At 40.5% G+C, this 19192-nt stretch overlaps 2 protein-coding genes and 1 long non-coding RNA gene across 5 annotated transcripts in view; 1 reads left to right on the top strand and 2 right to left on the bottom strand.

The window, feature by feature from the left end:
• The first annotated feature begins 585 nt into the window (after positions 1-585).
• Positions 586-7687, top strand: LOC311038296 (uncharacterized protein). 3 transcript variants are annotated; one of them, XM_084047723.1, is made up of 13 exons: positions 586-699; positions 2327-2483; positions 2589-2724; positions 3341-3454; positions 3562-3644; positions 4143-4223; positions 4551-4625; positions 4818-4865; positions 5005-5101; positions 5239-5367; positions 5674-5765; positions 5992-6192; positions 7345-7687. In XM_084047723.1, the coding sequence occupies exons 9-11, from the start codon at positions 5023-5025 to the stop codon at positions 5721-5723; spliced, it is 258 nt and encodes an 85-aa protein (XP_083903849.1). In that variant the 5' UTR covers positions 586-699; positions 2327-2483; positions 2589-2724; positions 3341-3454; positions 3562-3644; positions 4143-4223; positions 4551-4625; positions 4818-4865; positions 5005-5022; the 3' UTR covers positions 5724-5765; positions 5992-6192; positions 7345-7687. The 3 variants fall into 3 exon arrangements, with proteins under 3 accessions (XP_083903849.1, XP_083903848.1, XP_083903847.1); XM_084047722.1 differs by lacking the exons at positions 3562-3644; positions 4143-4223; XM_084047721.1 differs by lacking the exons at positions 586-699; positions 2327-2483; positions 2589-2724; positions 3341-3454; positions 3562-3644 and having other exon boundaries at positions 3651-4223.
• Positions 7688-9308: 1621 nt separating this feature from the next.
• LOC311038298 lies at positions 9309-10543 on the bottom strand. The gene is made up of 6 exons (XR_014600047.1): positions 10446-10543; positions 10324-10359; positions 10089-10148; positions 9655-9877; positions 9528-9575; positions 9309-9347 (listed from the first exon to the last, which is right to left on the bottom strand). It is a non-coding gene; the product is annotated as an uncharacterized lncRNA (long non-coding RNA).
• A 290-nt stretch (positions 10544-10833) lies between these two features.
• The window catches only part of LOC311038040 (uncharacterized protein), a gene marked incomplete at its 3' end in the record, with an annotated part of 14493 nt that continues 6134 nt past the window's right edge, over positions 10834-19192 (bottom strand). Inside the window, exons 8-11 of the mRNA XM_084047335.1 lie at positions 17956-18021; positions 17803-17868; positions 11057-11116; positions 10834-10898 (exon numbers count right to left, since the gene is read on the bottom strand). Of these exons, the coding sequence (XP_083903461.1) occupies positions 10834-10898; positions 11057-11116; positions 17803-17868; positions 17956-18021 (257 nt within the window). The remainder of the gene's footprint in view (positions 10899-11056; positions 11117-17802; positions 17869-17955; positions 18022-19192) is intronic.

Here is a 19192-nt window from a genome sequence, read left to right as displayed (position 1 = left end):
ATTTCAAAAATCTATAACTTCCCTATTAAACAATACTAGACTATTGTGTAACCTACCATTCGACTCAAAATGATCTAAATAAGAGGGTGGAAGGGTCAAAATAAAATAATAATAATAATAATATGTTTGTGAAAAAAGCTTCCAAGTTTATGAAATTTTAACGCTTGTTTAAACCACTTTATAAGGGTCATACAAAATCGAGACCTAGCCTATTTGATTCAGCGTCCTCTTTTGAGTCTGAAAACATGTTTTTTAATTTAAAAAAAATATTTTTGAAAAATGTGAGAAAAGCTTAACTTTGAACTATTTCAAAAATCTATAACTTCTTATTGCAGATCAGCTATTTTCTTTTTTTTCTTCGACCATTTTTTTAATATAGTTTGTTGATTACTTTTGATGCAGTATTTTTTTTTTTTTTTAGGTATTAAAAGGGTTACTTAAATTGTCACTTCACTGTCACTGCCACCTACAGATCCCCCCCAATCAGGTGGGGATCCCCTGGGGGTCCCGATCCACAGGTTGAGAACCTGACCAGACCTACAGTGCGACATTACGTCATTACGTCACGCAGCTGTTCAAGGCGGAGCTTATCAGTTTTGAACCGGCCGGTCGGGTTCAGCCAGAGAAACTAACCGTCGGCTAAGAGAACATTTATTTACAAACCAGTTGCTTCCGTGCTTCTACTCTACTAGATAACAGGTAAGATGAATTACTTTATGGAATTAAAGTGTGTTATCCAACTTGTTAGTATCGTAAACGTCGTGCATTTGTCGTGTATTAGCTATGGATCACACGACGCTCGTCCATCACGAGCGTCACGGCCGAACTTCAACCAGTTTTTTGCACTTTCTCCATTTACAACCTGTACATCTGCATAAACGTTCAGATTTTAAATATAAAGTGCTCAATCTATGGTCACGGATGTTACAAGTCTACTCGGGCACTCGGCAATACCCGTATCGTCTGTATTGTTCAATAAAAAGCATTTTAATTCGATCGATGGCCATTTTCTCCGTATTTCTGTACGCTTTCAACTACTTGACCCTATCGGTTGGGAGGAGTACTGCACTCTGTTACATTATAACTCTATGACAAAATGGCCACCGATCGGATTAAAATGCTTTTTTTTTTAACAATCCGGAATATACGGGTACTTACACCGACCCGAAGTGGATTGTAACATCCGTGGCCATGGGGTAAGCACTTTATATTTGAAATCTGAACGTTAATGTAGATGTAGGGCATTACATGGAGAACGTGCAAACACCAGGTTGAAGTTTCGTCATGACTGTCATAATACAGGGGGTTATACAGACTCACGCATGCCCAAACATCACTGATCTACAAGCTCACAGCGACGCATTGTGAGCTTTCAAATCAGTTTTTTTGGGGCGTGCAACACAGTCTTAGACATGGCATTAGCATATTAATTTCCATGTGGTGCATGATGTCATTGTTTATTTCAGGTATAAATCAGACCACATCAGTGAGAGCTAATGTTGGCCTCATTTGTTTTGACTGTAATTCATTATTATTATTATTATTATTATTATTATTACATCTATGAATTTTGTTTTGAACCTACAGTACAAAGTAAAATCATTTAATTTAGGGAAAGAGAGTACAAATGTACCAATGGAATGAATGGATCCTTAAGACCAGGGGTCTTCAACGTTTTCAGGCCATGGACCCCCTAGCTGAGAGAGAGATGAGGCAGGGACCCCCTCTATATTGTATAAAATTGTGTTTCAGATTCAACTTTTTTTGTTTACTTGGTCTGCTCTTTTTCCCTCTTTGCCAAAAATAGCTGATCTACAAGCTTGCAGCGTGAGGCGTTGTGAGCTTGTAGATCTGCTATTTTTGGCTAAAGTTCTCCTCACAAAAGGGATGCTAAGGTTCAATTGGTTAAGGTAAAATAAATAATCATATCACACAAAGATTTGGCGGACCCCCTGTAGTAATTCTGAGGACCCCCTAGGGGTCCCGGACCCCCTGTTGAAGACCCCTGCTTAAGACAGTTAAATTAACATAATCATATCACACAAAGATTTGGTGGACCCCCTGTAGTAATTCTGACCCCTTGTAGTTATTCTGAGGACCCCCTAGGGGTCCCGGACCCCCTGTTGAAGACCCCTGCTTAAGACAGTTAAATTAACACTGAGTTTAGTCTGCACACTTTTTACTGTTTTTTTCTAATCTGTTTTAAAGCATTGCAAATACGGAGACTATATGGAGGTCATGTTTTAGTTTAACAGTCTATTGTTATGTGGAAAGCAACAGACAAACACTGTTAACATGCAAACCATATATGTCAAATTATCTTTAGGTGAAGTTCTCACAGCTACACAATGGATGCTGAGCATTGAGGTCGGTCGTTGTGGCTCCACAGATCAACTTCCTGGCTGGAATGGCAGTTTTCCAGTTATTACAACTTTGGTGTACCAGGAGGAGCACGCCTGTTACACACTGGAATTCATTCAAAGGTAACTTTCTGCTTGAAGTAGAACCATCATGTGTAACTCAAAAGATGTGCTCTCTTGTAGAACAGCTGTGAGTGCACCTTTTCCATATGTGTTTTGTGATTTCAGATGTTTCGTTGGGATCAACCCATTGGCGCAATTTGGCGGTGGCACCAAACAACAAAGCTGCTCAGCCAGAAAAGTGGGTTTGTCCTCCTGTCTCCTCCCTCCTGAAGCAATTGATGGACTTCGATTGGCTTTGAGTGTAAGTTATGTGCAAAACATTTGGACCATTCTCTTCCCCACTATATGAATGACATTGTCATGGTCATATTTTAGTAGAGTTTTATTACTTAATTAGTTTTTTTTAGATCTCTATCTCAGGCTCTGATTTTAGGAGTTGTTCAGAAGTAAAGAAGTGGTCAGAACACTGTCTTAAGTTACATTTTATTTATCTATTTGTAAGAACGTTTCGATTAGCTGACCTTCATTAGGTAGTTAAGAAAATAAATCTTAAGTAATTGAATATGGTGTGCAGGACCACTTATTTTCTTCTCTACGTTGGCTGTCATCTCCTGTGTAACTGCATGTCCTTTGTAAGTAGGTGTGCAAAAGGACTTTACCTATTAGGTGTTGTTCAGAAAAGGGAAAGTCAACTAATGTAAGAAGAAAGGATCACAGGGCAGTTTCTGGATTGCCCCTCACCTCCCCAGACCTGCCATCTTCTAACTGTCCACACACCTTTCCTCATCACCTGTATCACATGACAACTGTCCCCAATTCTCAGCCCTGTAGATACCTGACCTTCTCTGCTTGTCTTCCCACCTACACCTCATAATCAGCTTTCAATACTTATATTGTTCTTTTTTGTGCCCTTCCAGATTGTCATGTCACTGATTTCCAACCATGAGTTCCTCACCCCGGTGGATGCCTGCTGGTTTAGACATCCTGCCTGAATGGACTTTTGACATCTCCTTAACGGACTTGTTTGCCGTGTGAGTTTTATGCCTCAAGAGTTTTGGTTCCACGCCCTTTTTCTCTTTTTTTGTTTTGGTTTATTTTCAGATATTTTTTTCTAATGTTAGATTTCATGTCTCTCCAGCCTTCTGCTCAATGGTCTGCACCACAGCTAGCAAGCCCTAAGGCCATCACACCCAGGGCTTCTGTCCACAGATTCCTGACACGGTACAATGTTCTTTTCAATACTATGTAAGGTCTTTACTTAACCCATTTAGACCTGGGAACGATTCTACAAATGTCTTCTAAATCCTGACAGTTTTCTGAAAAAACCCTGTTTCTATGTCAGTCATTCTCAAACATTTTTATGTCAAGGACCCCCAAGATTATATGTAATTGGCCGCCGACCACCATCTGAAAATATGTTGTTCCAGGGACCCCCCTGAAGCAAAGATTTCAGTTAAAAACGCTCTGAAAAAAAATATCCAAAGATTTGCACTACATTTTCACGTTTTTTCAAAAAGTGCCGGGCTATGAAATTGTAGATCTGCTATTTTTCAATAGCTAAAGTATAACATAATGCTTAAAACACCAAAAGGAGTCCCGTACAAAATGGGTTAAAGATAAAAATGTCGTAAGTGTTGGTTAGTTAATCTACAATTGGCTGTAGATTTTCAATTTGACAGACTACAAACTACCGCTAATGTTATTTTGCTATGTCTCCAGCTTTATGATCCGTTTTCAAGTGGGGCTAGCCCTTGGGCCACACCGGTCTTTCCCCAGGCCCTCTGCCCAGCTCTTGACACGGTAAAATGTTTTCAATACATTTAATGTCTACATTTAAGTTGTGACTTTGTAACATTTCAGATATACTGTAAGTGTTGGGTTCACTAGTAGTAAGAGACCACACCTTCTGCTCAAATTTAACAGTATCGCAGGGCAAAGCTGTGGATGAGAAGGTTTGTTGGGGAGGAGGGGGGAATTCATTTGAGTCAACTGATCTCGGGTGTATTTATACTGTGGTGAATGTTATGTGATGAACACAACACTCCATTGAACACAACTTCATTTAGTAAATGTATTTGTACTGATCTTTGACAGACTACAAACTAATGTCATTTTTCTGTCTCTCAGCCTTATGACCCATTTAACTATGGTCTACAGCCATGCCCTCCGGCCTCTACACAGGCCTGTCGACCTGTTGAAGAGGTATGTTTTCTTTAGATTGAATTTATTTGTGACTTGTATTACATTCCACATTGCTTTTGATTGGTCTATCTAAAATCCACAATGCATTGCATAAAGGCATAGCTATTTTTTAAAGATCTTTGACAGACTACAAACTAAGGTTACTTTTCTATGTCTCTGCAACCTTGTGATACCTTTTACCCCGATCTACAGCCATACCCTCCAGCCTCTTCTACACAGGCCTGCCGACCTGTTGATGAGGTATGTCTTTCTTAACCCATTTAGACCTACAAGCTCGGAGCACAGCACTCGGTGCTGCGCTATGAGCTTGTATAGTAGCCTATAGTTTTGATGATTTTTGACCAAGTACAATTAAGGGCCTTTTCTCTTTTCTGCACAGCCGTATGCAGCTACATATATGGACTTGGATCAGTGGAACCAAGAAACACCCAGTGTACTGCAACCTCCATCTCCGTCCAGTGATGCTCCAGTAGAAGGTGTGGTTCCTCAGCTAAGTGTCAGCAGACTTGGCACTGTTGTCCTTCAAATTCAGGATTCATAGATGAGTTTTGCATTCTACTTTTTTTTTTTTTACTTTTCTTTACAGTTTTTGACGTGCTTTCAATCTTTCCAGGTCAACCAAATCCATCGGACCAGAGCATACCAGAGGGTCAAGGGTGGCAGCCTTGCGACTCTTGTCGGTTTGAGGTGGAGAAGCTCCAGCTCCAGTTGAGGAGGATAACCACTGTGCTCTCCAGTATCAGTAAGTTTTATCGCCTGTAATGTTGCAGTTTTCAGTTGTCTGCTAATGTCTTTGTCTCACTTGAAACTTTACTTTATCCTGTACCTCTTTTGTGAGTTCTCTGACATGACTGGAAAACTTTGGTATCCCAAAATATCCCTACATTTTCTGTTTACTGAAGAGCAGGGGAGATCGACCCCTGCTACTGAACAAATACTCATCAATGACTGCTATCAGAATATACTGTAGAGCTATATAGAACAGTACTCAATCTTATTGTTTTACAAATACACTCAGTAGACTCAGATTTTTTTGTCTTTGTTCTAGGCTCTGAGCAACTAGACGCACTGAAGGGCTTTATCACCCTGGTGACCTAGAGTCTGGAGTGTCCAGTCTCGGGCAGCAGGAGCTATATCCAGGTATGGATCTTTACGTTTGCCATACATTTCACACTGAACCTGACGTTCTTGGTAGCGAGTGATCCGTGTTGTGAGCTGCAACTAGATAGTGAAGTTTTCAGAAGGTCACAGTTGTCTGTTTTCATGGTGCACTGAGCGCAGAAAGGGGTCAATGTAGCTGAGCCTTACAAGTGCAAAACTGATGTCTTAAAATGCAGTTGGTTAATTGCTCGCTCTCTATTCACAGGCTGTGGACAGTTGATTTCCTCTGTGCAGCTGGCAGCCATACACCAGCGTGCCAGGAAGGACTGCAAGAGGCTATTCCACGCGTTGTTCGAGGTGTTCTTCACCCATGAGGAGTGCCGCAATGCCGTCATATGCGGAAAGCATGGTGTCATCCCAGAGGGGAAGAACAAACTGGATGAGGCGAAGAGGGATGCACTGTTCAGTAAGTATTTGTCACACCACTAGTTCCTCAGAGTAGTGTTATAGATGGCCAGTCAGTGGAGTTGGTAACCACTTATAGATATCTTGGGACCATAATCGACAATCGTCTGAAATTCGATTCCAATACTGAAATTGTTTGCAAGAAAGGCCAGCAGTGCCTTTTCTGTTTAAGGAAGTTAGCCAGGTTTCAGGTAAACAAATCAATGATATGAATGTCATATACTTTGCTGCTATTTGCTGGTATGATAATCTAGGTATTAGACAGAAAAATGCCCTTAAAGGAGAATTCAATACGAAAAGGCTTTCTTACCTTTCTTTGTAGTTGTTAAGTACACACCAAAGAGGTCCAGGTGTTATTTTGTGCAAAAGCTCCTTATTGGCCTTATTTCCCCTACCATGAGCCCTAAATGAATTGCATTGAATGGGGCTATGGGGTGTTGTGCTAATTCGCTTATTTCTTTTGCTCAAAATTATTATTATTTTTGTATATATCCTCTTTCCATAATGTAAATAATATCCCAAGCGGCACACTTTACTACTTATTTCGATGGAAATAAGCGAATTAGCACAACACCCCATAGCCCCATTCAATTCCCATTCCATTCAATGCAATTCATTGAGGGCCTACGGTAGGGGAAATAGGCAATAAGGAGTTTTTGCACAAAATAAACACCTGGACCTCTTTGGTGGGGACGTAACAACTACAAAGAAAGGTAAGAAAGCATTCTAGCATGGAATTCTCCTTTTAAGGGGGCTAAAAAGATTGTTGGGGGTATCTTGTGACAATATACACATGTCTGTCTTACTGTATTGTGTTTTAGGGCGTTTATTATCTGCTGTGAAAGGCCCAGCTTGGGACATATAAATATTCTTGATCCTTGACAAATCTTGGTTTTGTAAATTATATTCTCAATTTATGATGTCACCAATACATTATCATTGGGCAATTTGGCTGCCTTTGTGCAGTAAAAAAAAATGCATGTTCCAACATGTTGCGCTGGTGGGACGTACAGTACACTCTGAACCAGGTTGGCCTCGTCTGTGGCTATGCTGTGCTCAGTCTGTAGAGTCATATAGTCTTTAAAATGTATATATTTAACCGGGGGAAACCCATGTTGACTGACTTGTGTCATGTCATCTTCTCTGTCTGCAGACTACGTCTTGCGGTGTTCCTCTCTGGCATCATGGACCAATGGTTTCAGTGAAGAGGGCTTGAAGAAAGCCATGACCAACAAGTGCCGAAGCCGTGCTGCAAAGGACTATGTACTCCCCAGTGTTTTTGGCAGCAGATTTTAGTTTTAGTCATTAGTCTCTTGAATAGTTTTCACTTAGTTTAGTCACCTGGAATGTTTTAGTGTTAGTCTAGTTTTAGTCAACTAAATGTCATAAGATTTTAGTCGACTAAATCTACAGTTGATTTAGTCGACTAAAAATGTATTTTGTCGGGCCTTGATGCCGTCGTAATGACTGTTTTTGCACTTGCTGAAAATAGCTCTACAAGCTCACAACACGTTGCACCGCGACACGTGAGCTTGTAGATCTGCAATTTTCAGCATGCAACTAATTGTAAGATGAGATATACTAGATCGCTTGTCCACTAGTCCCTTCCTAACATTTTAGTCTAGTTATTTGTTGACGAAATTGTCAGTATATTTAGTCATCATAGCTTTTATTTAGTTTCCATTTAGTTTGTCAGTGGAAAAAGGTAGAACATTTTTCGTCTTAGTTTTAGTCTCCCCACTCCCAGTATACCTAAGTTTCAACTTTTATGTAAATTGATGCCAATACATTTTTGTTTTTGTACATATAAATATATGTTAAAGCTGCCTGCTGTTTGTGGATACTTCAATAAATGTGTTTTTGCCACAATTAATGCTGTTTTTTAAATATTTATTAGCATGTTCACTCATTTATACCTCAATGAGAAATGGGAAATTAAATCTCAATTATTGCTAATGTATGTCTCAATGAGAAGCTAAAGAGACTTAACAAAGCCAATAGGGAGATCTCACCTATGCCTCATTTATCACTCAAATACAGCTCTTAATGTATCTCGCCTATGTCTCATGTATCTCTCAAATACAGCTTTTAATGTATCTCGCCCATGTCTCATTTATCTCCCAAATACAGCTCTTAATGTATCTTGTCTATTCCTCATCTATCTCTCAAATACAGCTCTAATGTATATACCGCTGTCTCCCACTATGTCTCGCTTACGGATCCTAGTATTCAAGTTAGGAGCCATAAAATCCATAGGTGATCTTTAAGTGATCTTCAAATGAGAAATAAAAGCTGGTTGCTCAAGAGAAGCATCTGAGATTAAAATGAGAAGCAGATTTTTCCTCTGGGAAATGGCTTGCAGCAACAAATAAACACACAAGGCTAGGAACATGCATGCATGACACACACACACACACACACACACACACACACACACACACACACACACACACACACACACACACACACACACAAATATGCAGGATTATGGTGGTATGGTGCAGACTTCAAATTTCCATGGGGTGAGTAATCGATAGTCATTTTGGGGTCCTTGGGGTCCTTGTCCTTGGCCTCTTGTACCCCCCCCCCCCCCCCCCCCCCCGCCACTTTGAGCTGGCGCCTGCTTGAAGTGGTCGGCCATTGATGCGCTGACCTGGCCCTCCGTTGCCTCTGTGAAATTCTCCCGAACAGCTTCTGCAATCAAAACAATGACAAATATCTACTCTCAGACTTGACAGTAGCCATTACAGAGATTGCCACATATAGTCCAGACAAATTATCATTTGTTAATGTATGTCATCATGTCAGTCACACATTTATAACATGAAGAAGCATCAACAAAGAACTAGTACAGACAATTGTTCTATTTACCCTGGATGAGGGAAAAGAAGTTTGTACTCTTGAACGCCCTCTTGTTCTGCTGCCCACCACCGGACATATTGTATTTTTGCATCAGGCCATTGGTGAAAAGTCTGAAACAGATTTTTTTTAAAGCAGAAGCAGATACATTCTCAACAGCATGCGCTAGCAGCTTGTAATGAAGACAATGTATATGGAACAGCAATAATACACTTTATTTCAAATTATTTTAAAACCTTAAAATACTTCCATTCTTACTTTTCTCGGGCATAGGGTAGTCGTACACCTTCTTCTTTGCTGTTAAATTATAGAATGAAACAATAAATGTTTTATTAAAGGTTGAGAGTCTGGTGTGGCTGGCTATGTGATGCTGCTTTACTTTTGGCTTGTCAATACATAAAATGAATTGTTTTCCAAGATCAAAATCTTCCTCTCTCCCCCCCAGTAAGATCACTGCCAAACTTGATAAAAATGTACCTTTTGTAATCCTGGGACTTTTTGGCCCTCTACTTCCAACACGCTTTCCTGATGGTGAAAGACAATCCAATTACACTTCATACTTGCGACATCACTATTTAAGATTACTGCTATAGTCAATCTGTACCTTGTGGGGTCTGGCCATTTCTGAAGACTGACGGTCTATTTTGCCTAGGTGGGCTAGGAGTCTCTGTTGCGAGAGGGCTAGGAGTCTATGTTGGGGGAGGGGGTAAAGGAACTAACTCACCTTACAAAGTCACCAGTTACACTGTATATCACTGTGAAACTAAATACTTTTTTACCTTGTGGAGTCCTTTGCCTTGGACTCCTTCGACTTGGAGTGCGATGCCCTGTTGAGGGCAAAACAAATCAAATTGCACATCCTAATTACACCATCGTCATCACTGTTACAGCAAATACAAATCTATCTTTGATAGTCCTGTTTTTTTGATTGAAACTATAGCCACGGTCCACTGGGGTGGAAAACAATTAAATTATACATCCAAATTAAATCATTGCTATGCCATCTCAAAATCTGTCAGCCTTGCCATCTACACTTACAGTTTGATCTCTGTGAGAGAACATCCCTGGCTAGTCTAGTAAGCCGGCTGTTGCTGTCATCTGCAAAAAAAAAAAAAGTATTAATGTTACAGCTTTCACATACAGATCTATTATATGATCAAATAAAATGTAAACATTTTTCTCTGTACTGCGAATATCATCTGTTGATGAGGAAAACTTCAGTCGCCGACTGCACAATCACCCTTGTGATCACCTCTGTACTCAGAACACCTACCTTGTGGGGTTCCAGCTCTTCCACCTCCACGTTTAACTGTTTTTTTTTGGGGGGGGGGGGCAATTAAATGTCTTATTTACACAGTCAACATTGTGATCACTGCTATAATCTTTCAAACTTACCTTGTGGGGTCCTGGCCTTGGTCTGCACTGGACTGCGTCGAACTGTTTAGGGGGCACACAGTAGTATGGGTGTAAGTATATATTACTTACACCCAGACCTTCTCTGGTGCGGACCGGAGTCTTGTCAGTATCCACTGTTGGGGGTGGGGGATAGTAATTTTTTTTTTTTTACAAACTTACACCGGCACCATTGTGACCATTGCTATATGTATCAAAATGTATACCTTGTGTCCTGCCTCTGATTTTCACTGGTGCCCGGACCAGTGGTGTGTGCCTTGGATTATCTGCTGGGAGAGAAATTACACCATTAGTCATGTATGATATGTTTTACAGCCGGGTAAAGAACTAACAAATCAAGTAAAAACTGAAATCACTGACATATAAAACATTAACCATTCCATTTAGGTACCTTGTGGACTTCTTCCTCTCCTGCACAACACAGGTGGTCATGGCCTAATATAGAAAACATAGTGGAGAACATAAAAATATTTGAGATTCTATTTGCACATAAATACTTATACATGCTGAAATTTACAGCTACAATATCTAATCACCATTCGGGCTTAAGGGGTATGGTTTGAAATCAATTAACATAAAATTGAAGTATATACCTGGTGTGGAGCTGTGGCGAGGCGCCGTCAGCACAGTTTTTGGAGTGAGCATTGATTCACCTGGGAAGGATAATTATTGCAGATGTTGATAGATTGCTATATCATTTTACAAACACCTTAGGCTCAGATTACACATTCGAATAAACACACACGGACAACTTTGAGATCTCAGTATTTGACTTGCCGGACAAGGAGATGTGCTGACAGAAGTCTAATCACAACTGGCGCGCACACCGACCCACACAAGCTTTTATTACAACATAGAAGCAAGGCGGTACTTAGAAAGTACCTAAAGTAATAAGTACAAAAAGTAATCCGTACCAGAGTAGTTGAGCTACTTGAACATTGAAATAGGCACACAGAGAGGAGAGAGAAACAAGAGGAGATACAGCCCTGTTGTTCCTCTGAGGAATGTCAACACATAACTCAGTGAGAGACTTGCAGTCATAATATGTCTCTTAGTATCAGAGCTTTTACCCCTTCTGTCCAGTCCTCCAGTCCTGCATAGAAATGACTACTCATATATCAATTAAATGAACACATTAATATAAGAGAGAAGTATAAAAACACACATTAACTTCAAGTATTATATGTACACATGATTCCTGGAAAATAGGACCGTTCATTCCCACCTGTTGTTCAATTAATATATATATTCCTAAATATCAGTCACATTTCACTTGCTTTCACATTTTCAAAATGGACATCATATCAGGCACTTTAGTAATCAAACCAACAAAACAAAAACTTCTTGCCTCCTCGCACAGTGGCCTTGGCTCTAAATCATTTATTCTGCGTCATCTTTGTCATGCAGGGCTCGAAGTGATATTATATCGTCATCCTTGAAATCCCTATCACTCAAAGCAACCGCAGCATATGTTTGAATAAACGCACCAGCAACCATACGTTGCACTACGGTTTTGAGGCAGGGAACAGCACAGACACATAGAACGCAGAACAGCAGCATAGCACAAAGAAGCATAGTAGCCTACCGAGTTTACACAGAGCTTGAATCCACCCTCCCCCCATTAGCCACGAGAACCATCCATTTTCAGAATGAAAATCACCATCTATAGCTTTCTGGAGTACTCAGAGGTGGTGCATAGCATCAGTAGCATTCTTAGAATTCATGTCATCTGAGATGTGAGTGCGACAGGTAATGTTCAATTTCAAAAGTACACAAGTTCCGCCACTTGCAGCGGTCAACAAGTCGAGGGTCCATCTATTTTGAAGGGTCATTAAACGTAGCTGGCTTATCTCACGGTTCTGAACAGCATTAGGATATGGCTTCGCAGAGATAATGTACGTGGGGTCTAAGATTCAAACTAACGAGCACACCCCTGCCCAATCTGCAGGTAGCTTTAAGTGTGCCTTCATTCCGCACAGCCAGAATACATTATCTAACGGGTATGTTCCATTCTTAGCGATCATAGACGCATCACTCACACATTCACATCGGTTAGCTGTAATATTGCCTTTCTTGTCCATTTCTACCCATGGGAACGTTTTACCATTGAGATTGTATTCTTCACAGCCAGCATACTTTACAGTGGTGTTCATTGATCTGACCCATATAGACAGAACTGGAGCATAACATGTGGGAAACACCACATTTGGATTCAGATGGACATACGGACGTATAAGTGTACTTGTCATTTGTATTCGAACTCACTGTAGGTTTCACACGGCAGATAGCTTCTATCACGCATATTGATTACAGTATCATTTAGCCAAGGCACACTGGTGAGAAGCAACTCGAGACATTGATATTCACGAACAGTCAGTGGAACAACAGCATGGAGAGTAGGGTGTGTAGCAGACGTGGGCATGTGTGTACAGACATAACAATCATCATTATCATTAGCTTTGGCGATTCCCTGAGCATGGTGTACCAGGAATTAAGGTGTAGTCGATGAGAAACCTTTTTTTTGTCAGCATTCCTCCTTGTCCTGCGAGTCAATTTAATAATAGAAATACATGATAGAAAAAAATATACATGGAAAATATAATAATACAAACCACAACCGAAGTCCACTGGTGCTTCAATGTTCTTTCTAAGTGCAACAAGGATTTGTGAGTGGGGGTAAGAAATCTTCTTCCAACCTTAGATCTGACCCAGCTCTAAACGCTAGGCCCCATCTTTCCGCTGGTGCTACCTCATCGCTTAATGTTCGACAGTGTCCGCACCAGGTTGTGTGACTTCTGTGGATTCACGTAGCACGTTCCTTGATCTTTATGGCAGTTGGCGTGGCAACCAGGACCTTGTAGGGACCATCGCACCTCGGAGTATTCCTTGATGGCTTTTAGCAGGACGAGGTCACCAGGCTCCAATCCTGATTGTACCTGCGGAGAGAGAGGAATTCTGACAGATTATTGGCACTTTGACAAGAGACCAATCAGCCAGCTTTTCCCTCATCTACATCTTGTACTTCCTGAATTACGTTCGCTTCCTTGATTGGGAGTCTAAACTCTTTTACCATTAACAATTTCAAAAGGATTTGGGCCCTGTAATTTCTTCAACCTCAATTTTACAGTGTCATTCAACTTCTCACTAAACAACAATTGTCATGCAAACTGTTTAGTATAATTTTTATTTTTGAAAATTGTAAGTGTTAATTTGTTGGTGTGGAAATGCTGCTTAATAGGTGTACCTTGGTGTACCTTCCCTCCTGTTTAGCCATGACCATACATGGTCATGTCTAATTATACTTCAATTAATTAAGAACAGCACCATCACGGAGCCACTATAATGATTAACAAAATATCTTACTTCAAATATAAGTCTTAAAACTACTTCAAACACTTTCAATTCAATAATAACTATTCACTTATACAATGCTTGCAAACTTCTTATCACGTACAAAACTAAGTGAGAAATGGGGCCTGAGAGACTGTAGGCAGTCATAACAAATGAAAGATAAGTCTCATGGGAACAAATGTTTCGCTTCCTTGATAGTTAACACTTGCATAGGGGCATTGTTTCCCTTTCCTTCTCATTTTACTTGTCCCAGTTACTTAGTTACTTAAGTAAATATACCAGCTGAACTTGAGTAGAAATACTCATTTAGTGCAAGAGTGACGGGCCCATGTGCACCGTATCTATATGGAATGCACTACTTAGCCAGTGGGGCTCGTAAATTTAGGTACCCCCACTCTAAGTGCTTTAACACATTCCTCACGTGTAGAGGATGCAGCATAAGTGATGACCTGAGACGAAACTAGGGGAGTGATTATTATTTACTTCAAATAATACTTAAGGTTACATCTTTATCAGACAATTACTATAATGATAACATCACACTTGTGCAATATTTAACTTCTTCATCATTAAATATTTCTGAAAATCAACAACTGATCTGCAGCTTGTAGATTTCGCTTAAGTCTTTTAAATACTATTATGGTGGTGTAAGTCAACACTACAAACGTCATGGCTTTATTATATTCACTTATTTAGCAGCTAGTTAAGACACACATGTCACTTACAAAAATAGAACTATCTTGGCCTGTCATTTACTCTATTTTAGACCTATGATAATCAAAAACAAAAATTGATTGAATATAGTTTTAATAAAACTGCTCCCTTATCTTCCCAAAGCTTGTGAGCTACTCCAGGCATAATGGAGTGGTCAATGAATCTGCAGCTTCATTGGCCACATCCATGATGATCCAGAAAACCGCACACAAACCTTGGGCTACACAGTAACATGTGATACTCAACTGAGGTACTGTAACAATGTACTTAATAACCATTAAGTGACGGCCTGTGCTACCTTGATCGAGGCGTCTAGAGTAAACACCTAAAGGCCTTAATTTAGTGCAGAACAGAAATCATAAAAACATCTTTAACATCATGTGTCCAGGGGGGGGGTACTTGTACATCAAACCTCGCTCACACTAAGGAAACAGGAGATAGGCTCCTCCCCTATGGGCCTCATACTGTTGCTGGGCAAGGCTTACTTAACTATGTAGACACTTTGTATCTTGTTTAAAAAAAACAAAAACAACAAGGGGCAATTTAACAGTAGCATTACTATGGTAAAAAAAAACCTAGTCACTGCTTCTCTCTCACGTTACACAGCCGGGCCGCTTCACTACCACCGGCACACACACACACGCACGCACACATAGCACGCACACATAGCACGCACACACACACACACACACACGTGCACACACACAGCATGCACACACACACGTGCACACACACACACACACACACACACAGCACGCGCACACACACAGCACGCACACACACACACAATCTCACATCCCCACACACACACACAGCCACAGGCACAGACACCGACACAGTGTCACACACACACACACACACACACACACACACACACACACACACACACACACACACACACACACACACACACACACACACACACACACACACACACACACACACTTCTCTATCTCTCTCTCTGCTTGTGCTGGGGCATTCACACAGACCACAAAAAGTACTTTTACTCTCAGGGATTTTACTCATTCACTCATTCACTCATACTCACTCACAGGCATCTACACAGAAACACACAATACTCAATGGGGGCCCCACACAATCAAACTGTACTTCACTCTCACATTTACACTATAATGATTCACACAGAATCTTTCCTATATTTCAGTACTTCAGGTAGTTCACACAGATCTCACCTGCCTCAGGTAGTCACACAGATCTAACCTGATTCCTATAATGATTCACACAGAATCTTTCAGGTAGTCACACAGATCTAACCTGCTTGCTATATTTAGGTACACACGTCTATAAGGAACCACATATAGACAATACCAGATGTACAATCTCACCTCATGTCTCCACTTGAGACTCCTTCCTCTTATGTCTTCATATATCAGTGGGCACTTTACCATTATGTGGGTGAAACCTGAATTATGTGTGGTTATTATGATGTTCAGTTCAATGTGTAGAAATTATTTAACCACTATAAATATCTTGTTCTTATCGTAACTAAGTGTATTGCGAGGGTTTATTTACTGCACCACTGTATACTGGACAATGTATCACACCCTTAATTCACCATGTCCACGTGACATGCCCTGGAAAACCACTACCTTTTAGTGTCTTCCAGAGGGATTTTGCAAGACCTGGACTTGCAATTTCCGTGACAAACACTTCCCAAAATTCACCAGCCCACGGGGCTGCTCTAAAAAACCACTACCAATAGTGTTTTCCAGAGGGAATTGTGAGACCTTGGGCCTTTCCAATCACCGTGACTTTTACTTACCTCATTCTTTTCTCAGTACACAATTGCAGAAAATTTGAGGGCTATATGCACTGCTGTATACTGGCGACACACATTCATTAATAACATCTTAATATCACACTTCAGTAATATTAAGCACAAGACATATAAACACATTCAGTTTCACCACGTTCCAACGGATTTCTCATTGAACACCCAAGAGTACTCTCATCCAATCTAGACCGAACACCCCTTAGAATGAAATGGGGGTTATTCTAGATTTAGACTGAATATAGATACTTTGTGGGTTATTCTAGATGATCAGATCCGGAAAAGTGCTCACGGCTCACTCACATAGTGATGACCGCGGAGAGAAAATCGTTAGACCCGGATAACTCACTCAGATCGCGTTTTGGATACACATAGTGATGACGCACGTCTGTCAATATCTGTGATTTCATACACACTACAGTATACACTTTGCAGAAAATTATAAGCCACTCAGTTGCTTCTAAAACACAGCAACAGTGAATATAACTCTTCAGAAATATCCACACTTGTCAATATCATACACAAATAATATTAACCACCAAAGTGTCCACACAAGGACCCTTATCCTAACCACATGTTAGGCACATTTGTCAACATTACACTTGAGTAATATTCAAGAATGATCCACACAAGGATCAACTTACGTGTATGTTTATAGGTGTGTAATCAGGTTCAAATGCCGTCGGCCGTTCCTTGAAGAGAAGATGTCAGACGAGATGAACGCCGGCCTGGACCCGAATTCAACGCTCCAGGATTTTTTTGCAGGATCCGGGCTACCGAGTCCTGGCTGCTTGCAGTCTTTCCCGGCGTCGTCTTCCTTCTTACTCTTCTTGGAACAGCTCTGACATCCGTGCTCGAATAGGACCAGTGAAATGATAGATTGCTATATCATTTTACAAACACCTTAGGCTCAGATTACACATTCGAATAAACACACACGGACAACTTTGAGATCTCAGTATTTGACTTGCCGGACAAGGAGATGTGCTGACAGAAGTCTAATCACAACTGGCGCGCACACCGACCCACACAAGCTTTTATTACAACATAGAAGCAAGGCGGTACTTAGAAAGTACCTAAAGTAATAAGTACAAAAAGTAATCCGTACCAGAGTAGTTGAGCTACTTGAACATTGAAATAGGCACACAGAGAGGAGAGAGAAACAAGAGGAGATACAGCCCTGTTGTTCCTCTGAGGAATGTCAACACATAACTCAGTGAGAGACTTGCAGTCATAATATGTCTCTTAGTATCAGAGCTTTTACCCCTTCTGTCCAGTCCTCCAGTCCTGCATAGAAATGACTACTCATATATCAATTAAATGAACACATTAATATAAGAGAGAAGTATAAAAACACACATTAACTTCAAGTATTATATGTACACATGATTCCTGGAAAATAGGACCGTTCAGATGTTTATTGTTTTAATTAACTCAAATGAGTTTACCTGAAAACTAGAAAGGACAAGATTACAAACTCACTTGAGAGCTGTGTCACTCCTGTTAGTCCTGAGGACTCATGTGTGTCCTGAGGTGATTGCTGCCATGCTAGTAAAAATGTGGGAGAAAAAAAAATAACATTTTACAAAACAAAAAGATTGAAAATCATAAGTCGACAATTGAAATTAGCCTTACATTTAGACATGTCGACAAAAGTCTCCGAGTCGTCCTTTTCATAAAGATCCATCGATAATGGGTTGTCTGTGTGTAAAACAATAACATTATTTTCAATATATGTTGTACACATTTTAACGGGGCCAGGCTTCCAGCATGGACCCGTTTTGTTATTGGCATTATTACGGGGCCAGGCTTCCAGCATGGACCCGTTTTGTTATTGGCATTATTACAGGGACAGAGCTCTCAGCTCTGTACCTGTTTTGGTATTGGCAGTATTCCATTTCTTCTTCTTCTTCTTCTTACAGGGACAGAGCTCTCAGCTCTGTACCTGTTTTGGTATTGGCAGTATTCCATTTCTTCTTCTTCTGCCGTTTTTGCCAGTTCTGGCTGAACCGTGCATACGCTTTTTACGAAACTCGGCCATATGGTAGATGGTCATGAAAAACTATCAAGAAATAATTCTCACAATCTTTCGTCAAAAGGTGGCGCTATAGCACTCAGTTGAAAATGCCAACTTTGAACAGGTACAACTCATGCCCTGTTTGACCTACAGCCATGAAACTTCAATACACATATGCGTCTACTCATGATGAACAACTTTCACACTCTGACTTTTGACCTTTGACCTTTAGATCTCCCACCATTTTGAATGATATGAAAAACAGTTAAAACCTATCTCCTCCTGGGATTTTTGAGTAATCTGCACGAAACTTTTTACACATGAACTTTGGACCTATGCCGACAAACGTATGCAAAATATTTTCCATAAGTGAAAAAATGAAGCTTTAATGAGCCAATGAATATTGCAGTTTTATGACAATTATTCATCTGCCCCTAACACATACATGCAGACTTACCATTCTTTGCAGATATGTAAAGGGCCATTCCAAATATCACTGAAACCAATCTTACTCCAATTGGTCAAACGGGGGCGCTATTGCAATTTTTTTTAAATGCAAACTTTAAACAGGCAAAAGTCATGCCTCGTTTGGCCGACAGCCATTAGACCTGCTTACACATGTGCCTTGACTAATGAGGAACACATCTATCACGTTGACCAGTAAGCACCGCCCTTAGATTGTCCACAATCTTGAGCAGTTTGAAAAACACTTAAACCCAGGATTTTTCAGCTATTTGCGTGAAACTGTATCATCAGTGTGATCTCTTTTTTCAGAGGATTGTCTGTTGGTCAGATAGCTTCCCGCTTAAGTGTATGTCTCACAACCTCAAGGTCACAGGTTCAAGCCTCACTTGG

This window comes from Gymnoscopelus microlampas, assembly GCF_963454915.1.
Source record: "Gymnoscopelus microlampas genome assembly, chromosome: 21".
Classification (NCBI taxonomy): domain Eukaryota; kingdom Metazoa; phylum Chordata; class Actinopteri; order Myctophiformes; family Myctophidae; genus Gymnoscopelus; species Gymnoscopelus microlampas.
This window is presented reverse-complemented; position numbering and strand designations above follow the sequence as displayed.